Here is a 14,077-nt window from a genome sequence, read left to right on the forward strand (position 1 = left end):
AAATAATGCACATTTGCAACAACATTGATTACTTACTATAAAACACCTGTTAAACAGCACAGGTGGTTTACAAGGTTCATAATTAATTAAGGACATTGTATGGAGAATTTGTGACACTAAACTGCACGTATAGACGTTAAGGGGGACTAAATTGCATGTATACCACTATCTCTAGCTAAAGTTATTCAAGTGTCTCCCCCATAGACTAGTTAAGGCTAAATGACAGCATTCAGACAGTTTCTGTTACACAACGTAATCTTCATTATCTGCTCTACTTTTCCAATTCAAAAGTTTGTTTATCATGCTTCTAGGGAATGGCATTGGGGCCCCTCGGGGAGGTTTCCAACTCAGATGTCATTGCAAAAAGTAATTTGTTTGTTTAAGGGGGAGGAGGGTTGCGATCACTGTGGTTGCCACATTTTGAGCCATTGCTGTGGGGTAAAGTTTGTTAGCCCTCGGGGGCCCCCAGGCCGTGAGGGGCCCCAACCAAGCAGTTGCCTGGTTTGCCTGTTGACAAGTGGTGGCTCTGATCATACCGTGAATGAATTCTTGCCGTTGCATAATGATAGTAAAATTTCAATTCATCAGATCGTTAGGGACCCCCTAATATATAGTATCAGGGCCCTGGGCACGTGCCCACTTTGTCCATGCCGTAATCCGTCTATGACCACAGTTGTGTATAGACCACTGGGGGCAGCAAAACGCACATTGAGCAGCTACTCTGACAGATATTTAGAGTAAATTCTATATATATATATATTTATATATTTTATTTTTATTTTTTATTTTTAAATATATATTAGGGCTGCACGATATGAGGAAAATATGCAATGCGATAACATTGTTGAATGTCGCGATAACGATGCTACTTGCTGCATTTCTGCTGCTGTGAGTATTCTGCTAAAATACAGCAAATTGCTTGTTGAATTTAAAACGAATGAAAGGAAATAATTTCCAACATTCAACATACTGAACAAATTTAACATTGAATATAAAAGGCCCCAATAAAAAAAGAATGACAGATATTTTGAAGTGCCATTTTCTACTGATAATTTCTTTCAACTAACACCAAAAATTGGAGTGTCTTTCGTGATACGTATGAACAAAAAAATACGATGTATTGTGCAGCCCTGATATACAGTATGTATATATAAAAGAACAGGCAAACATTTGTATTTGTCACACAGTACAATGTGCAGTGAAATTTGCTATCTGAATTTTAACCCATCCTAACTAATTAGGAGAAGTGGGCAGCCATAGCCTGGCGCCCAGACTATGACTATATACATATATTGATTGTGTACGGCCCTTCCTTAGAAGCCATAAGCTGAGAGGCTTCATTGCATCACTTTTCGGTTAAACCTTAGGGATTGTACCTTTAAAAGGCATGACCTTTTGCTGCTGGGATCTACTACGCTCTAAAAAGTAATAATACATTCAGTCATCATCACCATTGTTTTCCATAACTACCCAGGACAGAGGCTGCAGTGTTTAGCATCGCTGTCAGGGCTACTGCCATGCTCCGCAGAGAATATAATGCCTCCAAGTCCTGGGTCTGTTGTCCTAATCCAAACCGTTTACAGACACAGAGAACAAAGCTTTGCCTTTATTCAAACTCCAAAACAGGGGTATTAAGTATCCCCTTCCTCCTCTGTCTGTTCTGAGCCTAAAATGGTTTGCTTCAGTACGTACATGATGGTGGCCAACTCGTGATTTAATGGCTTTAAGTTATGTCTCTGCCTATTCAGATTCCAGTGACGGGAAGAGACCAGAGGGATTATGTGATGAGGAAGAAATATATTGTCAAACACTGGACTGCCTGCTCACACTGAGATAATCAGTTGTGAGTAGATTTAAGGGAATGAACTGACATGAGAAAAGTACAATAAGATGCAATGGCATCCAAGTATTCCGTTAGCATAATTGTAGCTGCACCGGTGGCAGATCCTATACCAGGCATTTAGTGGATGATTTCATCCAAACTACCAGCTCACATTACCATAAGTGTTTTAAGAAAGTGTGTCGTCTTTATAGCGAGAAGGTGCATCAGAGTGCTGCTGAATTTGTACTCCAGCGTCGTACCACAAACTGTTAACCAACGCATCCTCATCAATCAATGGTAAACAATGTTTAATTTTTGTCATTAGATGTAGACGATTAAAAGAGTAGTTCCACGTTTTAGGATGTGCATTTATTGCTTTCTTGCCGAGAGTTGAAAACAAGATTGATACCACTCTTATATCTCTGCGCTAAATATGAAGTTAGAGCCAGCATTTGATTAGCTTAGCACAAATACTGGAAGCAGGGGGTATCACAATTCAGAGACAAAGGAACCCATGAGCACAAATCACAAGGGAAAGGATAGAACCAAAGAGTCTTTACTTAATAAGGATGCAAAAATCCAGGCAGGCAATGGGGCCAAATTCGAAACACACAAACCATGTCAAAACTAGGTCAAGATCAAAAAGTGTAAAAACAACAAACTTAAAACTGGACCGCAATCTAGCAGAGGACTAGTGGAAATGACTTCTCATTATACTAGGGAGCTAATGAGGGAATGGAGAACAGCTGAGTGGGGAGGATGAGCAGGTGAAGTGAATCTACTGATGGGCACGGTTAGAAATGACAGCAGAGTTAGACACCAAGTATAAATAAGCAAACAGGGGGAAACAAAAATGAAGAATGAGCAAACAGAAATTCAAAACCATGACAGGGGAAAACAGCTGTCCAAAAGGTTACCTTGCATGGCAGCTAGATTCTGGCGATATCACGAGATCACGGGAGAATCACAGGATCACACGTCACACGAAAATCCATCTTGTCAGGCTTCAAGTTGTCTCGTATTGCCAGACCTTCCTCCACAGCGCTGCAGAGAAAGGTCTGGATAGTCCACACAGCATTCCGGGATGGGAGGGAAAACATGCTCTGGTTTATTGGCATTTCTTTAAACCAATCACAATCGTCTTTGGCAGCGCTAAGTAGCTCAGTCTCTCTGAATGAACATAGTGCTTTAGTAGCATGTTTACATCCAGGCAGAGCTTCTCCTCTGTCTCTTGAAGTCATTATGTTTAATAGGCCGTCACAGCTCTGCAAAATAGCCTCGGGAAGGAACTTGTTTTGGTTGAAGCTCGTTAAAGGTTGTTTTAGTCGTGCAACAGAAAACTCAGATTGGACAGATAGTCTAGCTAGCTGTCTGGATTTACCCTGCAGAGATCTGAGGAGCAGTTAACCATAGTCCTCAGAAATCCAGAGTTTAGAATGCCAGCACAAAGAAAAAGGAAGGTGACGGACATCCAGCTAATTACCGAACCAATCCGATCCGGTGAGGAGCTTCTGGCAGGTACTGGCGTGGTTTAGGTGTGTATGACGGCTGCGACTGTTTGTTCAAAACAACAATGGCTGACGTGATAGACAGACGGTTCATCCAATTCCCTGCTAGGTATTTCTTTTTGGAAAGTGCCTGCCCTTTCCCAAACAGTTTCCAATGACGGCTTCTCAGATGGTTCTGTGTAACAAAAACATCTGACTCATCAGGTTAAAAATCCAGTCACCAGCACCTTTAAAGCTCATTAATAAAAAAAAAAACACTTCACATCTCAATGGTTCAAATTGTATAAAAATTGAAGTGTTCAGACAACAAGGTTGCATTTCGCGAGAGGCTGGAGTATTTCTTGGTTATGCTTAGTGAATTCCTTTTTGTTTCTTTTCTCTGTTTTTTTTTTTTTTTTTTTTTACAAATTAAATTTGGAGTTGCTTGTTGGTGTGTCTATTTACTTTAGACAGAGCCATGCTAGCTGTTTCCCCTTTCTTCCAGTCTTTAACGGATCGGACAATGGCGTTTTCCCGGCATCTGCTGGCAGAACGCGGTATTGCCTGCCCTAAAGCCCAAGTCACCGCAATGAGAAACCGAGAAAGATGCTTTTTGGGGGCCATTGTGTGTTTGGAAGTGGATTTAAAAAACCCCTTTGAAGGCAGGTTTCAACATCACACAGACTTTTTGTTAAGCTAAGCTAAGCTAACCCGCCGTAGCTTCATATTTAGCAACCAGACATGCGAGTGTATTAAGTTGTACAAGTATTGTACAAAGTATTAATCTTCTCACCTAACAGAACTCTACAATAAAGCAAGTAAGCATGTTTCGTACAATTTTAAGCTTTTCCTTTTAAAAGGAATTGATTACAGTAAACGGGTTTACACAGCGTACGACTGTGCCGACTTTGGCCATGTTTCTCTTCGGTTTGGTACTCCGTCCACCGCTGGCCGCCACCTCTCAGCTGTGAGAGCATAAGACCAACAACAACAACAACAAAATGCTGTTTTATAAAGCAGCTCAGCAGTGAGGTAAGTGGAAAAAAACAGAAAGGCTACATTTGTTGTTATTGGGTCTTTTTTTATAAAATTCGACACAATTATGTCTCCCTGATTATTTAGTCAACATTCATTGTACAGTGGGATCTGTCACCTTGAATTAAGCAGAGTCATTCTCAGTCTTGTAACTGATCATATAGCCTTGCTGAGCTAAATTTAAATCTGGTTCCAGTTAATGTTTGAGGAAACCACTTTGGAACATGCACAAAACCCTCAATATGTACTTAGTTTGAGACCACGAGTTAAAGCAATTTTCTTGAAAAGTGTTGCGCACGATCCTACAGTAGCCTGTCCAACTCCAGTAGCCCTCAAGCAACTCGCTGCAAACTTCAACTGCACCTCCTCTTTCTTCCTCTTTTATTTTTTTTTTCCTCAAGAGTTCGTTTCTGTTTGCCCAAAGTTTCCCTGAGCTAAGCCTCTCTGACCTATTACCCAAAGTCCCACAAAACCGGGTTTGTTCAAGTCCCTTTAAAAACACACGTTTTTGCCAGATGTTGTTCCTTGTTTCTTTCCACATACTCATAAAAATGATGTTTAGAAAGAAAAAAAAGAAAAAGCGCTGTAATGACATCAGGATCTGCTTGTTGTTGTCCAGAGCTGCAGACGAGTGATGTGCTAGTGGGTATATGAAAATGAAATCATTTTTGGGTGAGCGCACCTACATGAAGGGGAGACAATCTTTCTGCCCAGCATGGTTAAAGTTTCTACAATGCGGCCATTCACTTCCTAAGCTGCTTCTCAGTCTCTCTGAATGAACGTAGTCCTTTTAGTAGCATGTTTACATCCAAGCAGAGCTACTCCTCTGCCTCCTTAAGTCATTATGTTTAATAGGCCGTCACAGCGGGCTCGGCATCGACTGTTCCTCTGTGCAATTGCAGTGATCTGTTTAGTCACTTTTTCTCCCCTTTTTTTCTACATCTACATAACAGCATAATAATAAACAGCCTGTTCAACAATTCCCTGTGCAGGGACTTTTTTAATCACATACACATAAATATTGCATCACTAACCATTTTTATAATCAAACAAAAGTGTTCAGATTGGTTTCCTACCCCCCAGACAGCCATATCCATCACTGTCAATATTATCCATGTCATTATTTGATTTAAATTTATTTAATCAATGTATTGAACATGTTAAAAAAAAAACATGTTTTATTGTCATTATCACGGTAGTCTATTTACTTCTCCTTTACTCTCGCCTTACCTGACTGGCTTGTCAATCAATGAAATAATGATGGTAAATTAGCAGCTTCTGACCTTAATAACCCCTAATGAGAACAGAAGAACTCATAACATCCAGGAACGTGGGAATGTTTACAGGTAGTGATGTAGAAGATTGCAACAGCCCATAAAACCATCTTTTTTTCATTGATTGCATCTCTACGGAAGCCCTTGGAGGCAAGTGAGACATAGTTTTTTCTTCTTCTGGTGATCCATGTTCTAAGTCTGATGTAAATTGTTTTCTTTCCTGTGTTTATGACTTAAACCTACATTGTGTCATTTTTTGAGTTGATTCTTAGCAAAAACCCCTTTGGTCTTTCACAAATATGTGCTCATTCATTTGTAATTCCTTCCACCAACTAATCAAAGTATCCTCGTACGCGTAGAATCTGCCATTCAGAATCATTCAGAATACATACGAGCGAGTCGCTCGAATGACGGCATCCATCTTTAAAATACATTAGCCGAAGAGGGACATACCTCCGCCTTTCGCGCTTTTACACTCAGTGGCACCGTGACGAATGCCAGGGGGAGATTACTCGCGACTGCCGGCAGATTTGAAAGCCTGTTGAAGATTCTCGAGGACATGTAACGGAGTCGCCAAGGAAGCGAAAAAGATAATTAAAATGACAATGCGACAGGCAAAGCAACAAGACCAAAGTTAATATTGGAGTGGCTATAACAGCTGCGTGTAAACGATGGAGATACTTAGAGCTAATTTCGGGTTCGGCCACCGTAGGAGTTAAAACGCGATCGGAATGGGAGGGGCTAGAAAGTAATATTCAGTTGGTTGTCATATACAATTTCACTGCTAGATGGGAGAAATTCTTACACAATGTAGCTTTAAAGCTATAGTGCATAGTTTCTGTCTCCCCCATGAGGAATTCTAAGTAATGACAACAGAACTGTCGGCGCGTCCACATGATACAAGCGTTCCACGACCGCAAAACATTTGAAGTGTTATGAAGGTGTTGGAGATTTCCACATTACAGCTTACATCGACCCTGCTGACAGACAGATAAAGCCACTTTCACTTGGTATTACATTTATATTTGCATCACGACTCTGTCAGCTACTGCATTTATTTTCAACACAAGATGGAAACAGATACAGGGGATAGTGCTGTAAATCAACAGGCACACATCATGTATAGTCCTGTGTATTCAAGTGATTTTAATCCATTTACTGAGTCAACCATTTAAAGCCAGAACGCATTTTCATGAGCACTCTGCGTAGTGTCATGAATCAACTTGAAATTATCTTTCTGCGGAACAAACAACATACAATAATCAGACTGTGTCGCTTTATGCCTGGTGTTACTGTAATGCAGTTCATCAACTTCATCAACAGGATATATGAGTGAACACAAACGTAGTCAAACCTCATATCAAAACACAACATATTTGACAAAACAGTTAAGGGTTTCTAGTTCAAACTACATTCTTATTAGACATTCATAAAAACGTCAACATACGATATAGATTTATTATTAGAGACACAAATTCAAAAAAGGCTTCTGTAGCTCTACTGTATAAGCAAATGAGTGGGAAACATATTTCATCATGTACTGTACTGTATATACAGTGAAAATGATCATTTATTAAACACTATGATCAATAGGCTGAATATACACTTATTCATACAGCCATTAAGACAAAGATAAGAGACACACAAAATGCTCTTTTTGTACAAAAGTCACACTACAGGCTTTAAGTGCCATCACAATACTTTTTGATACTGTTGGTGTCTTGCAGAGACCTAACACGTCTATGTTTTTATGACCCTGGGAACATTCCATATCACTGCAAAATATCAAAAATACATGTCTCTCGATGGGGAAATTCACAAGTTCTGCTTACTGAATATACCAGGTTTCTGCAAGACACTTAGTAAGTTAGTTCTGAAATCTACAAACCAAAATGTACCGTTACACAAGGAAAAATGCATATTACTTCGAGATATACTTCTCTTCTTTCTTTTTTTCCCCGACAATCAGTTGCAATGACATCTACTTGAACACTGGAAGGCTTTCATTTCTCAACATGCAAAAAAATCTTGACGATTGAACAAATTATTGTCCACGTTTATAAAAATCAATATGCTTACACAACACATGAAACAGCATGAACACCCCTATAAGCCACCATCATCACACTGACATTAACAAAACGCCTTTTAAAAAGAGACCGTCACATTTCACATGAAAACATACACGTGTTGGAGTTTGTAGTTCTTTATGATGCCTGAATTCACTGCGCTCACAGTCAATAAGGACAGTTGCATCAGGTCATGCGTCTGTACTGTGTGAGTTAGTATAGGAATGTACAGTTAGTCATGCATAATAAAGACACCCTGCCATATAAATGATGAACACTAGGTGGCAGGCTTTGGCCACTTTGTATACACAGCTCCAGTCTGCCTGGGAATAAAATGTCAAGTCATGGCAGGGGAGAGGGAGGGACATGCATAGGGAAAACATTACACTGGGAGTCAGGTATATTGCTTGTCGGAGAATGTGCATTTATCCTTCATTTGGATTTATTTCCCCAAAACATATGCATACAAAGAATTTTCAGACAGAGTAAAAACTCAAAGTAAAGACTGAGATAGTCTTTTTCTCTCTATCTCCAACTCAGCCTCTCATCTGCCACCGTCTCCCATTTTCCTCCCATCAAACAAACTAATCTCTGGATCCTCTCCTCTTCCGTTTGTCCTTGTCCAAACTTGTATCTTTCCTCTTCACTCTTATGGCCTTGTCCATTTTTCTTTTCTTTCCATCTCCCCCTCACTATCCTACACCTTCATCTCTCTTCTCTTTACTCCCACCTCCTCCCTGTCTCTTCCTTCCTTCCTCCTCCTCCTCTCTGCAGGGCAGCCGGAGAGACTGGCATTTCTCTAACAGCAGGAGAGGAATCTGCACCCGGCCTCAGCCCACGCTGAGCAAAGAGAGGGGGGTGGGGGGTGGCATGGCAGACAGAGGTGTGTGTGTGTGTGTGTGTGTGTGTGTGTGTGTGTGTGTGTGTGTGTGTGTGTGTGTGTGTGTCTGTGTGAAGGTCTGTGACTAATTCATCTCGTTGGATTAAACCAGGGGTTTTCAAAGTCTGACACTGTGGGCTCATAGAGAGAATGGAGACAACTGCATCCCCCACCCCCATAATATTAATGGATTTCATCTCTCCTATTATTGATAATTATTGACATAAGAACCAGCGATAACCAGGCTCTCATTTTTTTTAACTAGGCTACAGTATCTATAATTTGGGGGGTGTAAACAAGGAGTATAATGTTGTCATGGAGTCAGTTGGCTGTGGGCTACAACTTGAGCCCAGTTCCTTCTGCTTATATTTGTTCACATTTTGACAAATTTGTGACATTAAAAATATGCAGAATCAGCTATTAGCAGTTCATGTTTGCAATATACTCATGCATGTACAGACTATCACAGGAGTACTTTGATACTGAGGAAAACTTTAAAACCAGATGATTCTCATGCAAGTTCTGTTCTATGATTTCTAAGCGTATTCATAGACGGTTATTCACAATGGACACAAAGATAATGATTTCCCACCGTGGTCAGAAAGCACAGGGGAGACACTTTGTATCTCTCACTATGCCTCTAGAGTTGGCACTCGCACTGAAGCTAATCGCCGTCACACTCACTTGCTCTACCACACAATCCCCATGCACACACACATGCCGGCCCTGCCATTCTCTTAAAGAGATCGACGCACACACACGCACAAGTATAAACATCAGGCCACTTACATAGGCTACGGCGAAAGCTTTGCGTGGAACCTCCGCAGAACCATAAATCACGCTTAAGACACACTAAATCTAGAAATGTGTGTATAATGTATGTGTGTTTAGATTTGACTGAGTCATGACTCCAGGAAAGGAGTATGATGTTTGACGCAAATTTGCAAATATCGGGCATTTAAAGTCCCTTAATCGCCTCCATGAGTTGTATGTCACAGCCACTGCGGCCGCTCTAACTGCTGACTGTGACGATAAGCGGACCAAATCAACTGGGCAAACTACAATAACTATGAATGTTGCTTTTAGAACACCGACATGCACCTGTCATTTTGCCTCATGTCCCCCCCCGCCCCACTTTTAACTCACCCGCACGCCTCACAGCTTGAAAACCCTCTGGATTAAAATAATTGTTTGGGCAGCCTCTATTTAAGTTTTAAAAAGATTTGGCTTAGCGTGTTGATAATGACGATGGTAAAGCATAAATCACAAACACCTGTCCTCACGGTGACCAATTACTCCAATGGATTACAGTGAAAAGCTTAAAATAGCCCCCAAACCATCTGATACAAGCCGGTGTGTATCGCTCATCAAGAGCTCTGCTTTCATTTGGGACTGGCTTCAATTTCATTTAAAGTCTTGCACTTCCTGGGACTCCTGCCAAATGTGACTATAGTGTCAACATTTCCTGAGGACAAGGACACAAATGTAAAAAAAAAAAAAAATTGTGCAAAAACATGTGTCTGGTGATGGGGAATTAACAGACAAATTCAAAAAGTCAAGCTTTGAATGATAGTCAGTGGGGAGGAGGGGGACAGGACAGTCATGGCTCAGTCTCACTGCTCTTTCATACAGTAAATGGAAAGTAAAGCTATATAACAGGGGGGAGTTAGAGAAGAGAAGGTGAAAAACAGCAGTGGGTCAGTCAGGGATGAGCGCCCGCTGTGTCAGTGTGATGTGCCTGTTTGGCTTCACCGGTGATAAGAGAGGAAGAGGACAAGTCACGGGTTGATCCTTCTGCTCCTTTTTTAAAGTGACAAATAACTGTATGGGCAGTGAGCGTAGATAAGCAGAAGGGGGAGAGAGAGAGAGTCAGGGTGGAGAGGCAGACACGAGTGGCCGTGGCTGTGTCAGATATGCCGGTGTAGCTCAGGTAGTGGCGAGGTGGAGAGGGCCGGTCGCGGTTCAACTCCTCGGCTCTTCATAAAAGACAGCAGCTGGTCGGGGATCTCCGCGAGGACATCCTTAGCCAGCCGAGCCATGCTGAGGACCTGGTTGCCAGATCTGTCGATGTAGTCTCTGAATGGAACAAACTAGAAGCAGGGGTAAATAATAGATGGATACATTATTTAATACACTATTTCTTCATGTTTATTTGAATAGGGACAGATGCTAAGACATAAGACATTTGTGCAACAAATCTCCAATGTACTACAACACAGCATATATACTGTAGTCTCGCTTTGCTAGACCTTCCTTCACAGCGCTGTGGAGGAGTGTCAGGCTAGTCCACACAGCATTCCGGGATGGGAGAAAAACGTGCTGTGGTTTATTGGCATTTCTTTAAACCAATCACAATCGTCATGGGCGGTGCTAAGTGTAAGCACCGGGCAGAGCCATGCAAAAGATAACCTCGGGAAGGAACTTGTGTTGGTGGAACATGTGTAGCCTAGGTTCAAAAGTTGTTTTAGTCGTACAATAGAAAACTCAGATTGGACAGATAGTCTATCTAGGTGTCTGGATTCACCCTGCAGAGATCTGAGGAGCAGTTAACCAAAGTCCTCATGAATCAACCAGAGTTTAAAATTCCAACACAAAGAAAGCGGAAGGTACCGGACATCCGGCCGAAAAGACTGAAATCCGGCGGCAACGGAGCAATTCCGGAAGTGGAACGTCGTGGATATAGACTACAGCATTTATAGCTATTGCTAATTTCCAATGCCGATCCCTAGTAATAAAGACTGATAACGTGGACTTTGTTCTCATAAGCCCTTTTCAGACATGAAGTACATAACACTGCTGGCTTCATCTTTCTGTTAAAGACAGACAACTACTGTTATGTAAATGTTCGGTACGGCTTTATTCAGACGTGACAGGACTGTTAAGGAACAATTACGAGAGATATTTGGCACCTGGTGCGTGAGAGGAAGAAAAGTATTTTCTGATCTCATCACCGATGGATTTTTAATCGTTGATAGAAAATTATTTTCTTATCTGGCTGTGGAAGCTTTAATTAATGACCATCCTGAGCGTGAGGGACGCTTGCCCCCAACTGCTCACAGTGAAGCCCCTCAATTATTTTCTCATCAACGTAATCTAATATGTGATGGCAATTTGTGCTGCCTACTTTATCATGTCCGACAGTGCACAAACGTTGAATGACAGGACATTGTATTGTAACTCTTTTGTAATTTGCACACATGCTGTATATAAAGAGATATTCTGCATTCCCCTACACGAAAACGTCGAAAAGATTTGTTTTACAGACTAACCTAACATTAGAAAAATCTTTTCAACAACTTGAAATTGGCTCAATTGGCTTGACATTGTTTTGAGGATGTATAAAACTATATTCTTTATTAAATCATAAATTCAAGGGCTGCGACTAACCAGGTATTTATTTATTTTACAATTTAGATTTGCTGTGTTGGAAGTGTTATGAAAATGTTACTATGTCCGACTTAGGAAGATTGATGTCATTCATTCTACATAAAATTGACTAAGGCGCTTATTTAGACATTAGACCGATATGTACCTGCCATCACATTTACGCACAAGGCTGTATATCAAACATTTTAAACAATCCCTCTGCTTCTCTTCATAGTTGTCAGATTCATCCACCAACTCTTTGTAGGCTGGCTAAGGTTTGCCTTGGACCAGCTCTTAGTTATGCAGCTATGGTTTTAGACTGCCGGGGGAGTTCCTTTGACACACTGATCTCCTCTCTGTTTCCATCTGTGTGCATTCATGTCAGAGTAATGCTTGTTACTAACTTAGCTCTGGGAAGCTTATTCCCCAGAGTCCTTATGTTTTCTCGCCTCGCAGTTTTCCTTGGATTGATGTGGCACCTAAATCATGGTTGCAGCTGCTGCCGTGGTCCTGCTCAACGCCCTGCTACGCCCTGCACTGCTACTACTATTACAAAGTATTTTTAGTCATAGTTCTATTATCTTTATTGTTACTATAATTGCCTCTGTTCATCACACCAACTGCTATTCTTATTATGAATCATATTTTTGTATGTCTGTATATCTGTATCTGTGTCTCTGTGTCGCAACCAGCAGCAGCAGATGGCCGCCCACCAAGAGCCAGGGTCTGTCCGAGGTAGGAAGATTTTCCTCACCACTGCTACATCAAATGCTTGCTCTTCGGGGGAATTGTTGGGTCTTTGTAAATTATAGAGTGTGCTGTAGACCTAATCTGTAAAGTGTCCTGAGATAACTATCTTATGTTATGATTTGACACTATGAATAAAATTCAACTGAATCCCTTATGAACCCTGTCCATTTAGTAGCTATCTTTCAATTGCAAACAGTAAATAGAATGTGCTTTGGCTATGATTACATGTTTGCTATCTTATATACTCACATGCCTCCTCTCAAGATCACATCACTATACATTTATCATTATAAGCACTCATTTTTCATTGTACCCTACTGTACATATATGCTCTGCCAGCTGACTCGCCAGTCTTTTCCACTACTATGCAAAAATTCAACGGTACATTGTTATCAGAGGCCATTGCATTTGCTTCCTGTTTGTGTTCTCATATCGGGCTTTCTAAAATTACTATTTACTATTGCCAGACCTGGTTTCATCAGTCCCTGATGGGCTTACTACTTGTTCTTTATCAAACTCTCTCTCTCTCTTGTTGACTTTAAAAATAATGATAGATGTGGAAGAGTTTGTGGGCGGACTCAGTAGGGAAATCCCTCTTCTGAGATTGCATTGTGGTGTCCTTGTAAAACATTGGTCGCTTATTAAAATGCTGAAAATGACATATGTTTATGTCCTCTTGCATGTTTAATGATTCTGTCCCACTGGACAAAAAAAACAACAAACCCCCGCTAACACCTGGATATTGTCTTTAGTGGGAAAGGTTACAATTGGCATTAATTTGAGGGACAAATGACTCTGCAGTAGTTCCAGGTAATTATAGGCTCCAGGCAGCTCCGATCAGCAGTGATGGAAACAGGACACCTGGGTGGACACGCTAATTTTCGCCCCTTTTACAGCGCGATAGCTAGCTGTCAAAGATGGCGGCCGTTCTGCACTTGCACAACTCACATCGTTAAGGGACTCACATCGTGTCTTGACAGTGTCGTCTCTGTGCAAGCAGCGCGCAAAAGTATTTCCAAAGTATGCTGCGTTTACATGGATTCATGCAGACGGTAGACAGCAAACCGGATATCATTTAAAAGGATGGGAGCAGGACGGTAAAATAAAAAAAAAAAAAGTGTGGGCGGAAGAGTATACTAGCAATGGTAAGGGTAGATGGCATTGTAAACAACACAACATCACCATAGCAACATATTGTCATGCGTGTTGCCGTCATGCCATTCTGTCTATTTGTTTGTTTTTTCCCGTTCCGTTCAAAAGGCTGTCCGCCATCTACCTGCATCCATGTGAATGCACCATAACAGATTTAAAAAAGAAGTAACCACCATAACATTTTCACTGGCCTCCATGCCACTTTTTGAAACAAAAAAACAGAAAGGCATACTTGTCTACTG

General features: G+C 41.1%; 1 protein-coding gene across 2 annotated transcripts in view; it reads right to left on the minus strand.

Annotated features, from left to right (window-relative positions):
* Nucleotides 1-6,827: 6,827 nt before the first annotated feature.
* Nucleotides 6,828-14,077, minus strand: part of LOC116040939 (copine-9-like) — an 87,869-nt gene continuing 80,619 nt past the window's right edge. For both annotated transcript variants that reach the window (XM_031286680.2, XM_031286681.2), the window contains one exon: nucleotides 6,828-10,657. In XM_031286680.2, the coding sequence (XP_031142540.1) occupies nucleotides 10,475-10,657 (183 nt within the window). In that variant the 3' untranslated portion in view covers nucleotides 6,828-10,474. The remainder of the gene's footprint in view (nucleotides 10,658-14,077) is intronic.

Source organism: Sander lucioperca, chromosome 12 (genome assembly GCF_008315115.2).
Source record: "Sander lucioperca isolate FBNREF2018 chromosome 12, SLUC_FBN_1.2, whole genome shotgun sequence".
Taxonomy (NCBI): Eukaryota; Metazoa; Chordata; class Actinopteri; order Perciformes; family Percidae; genus Sander; species Sander lucioperca.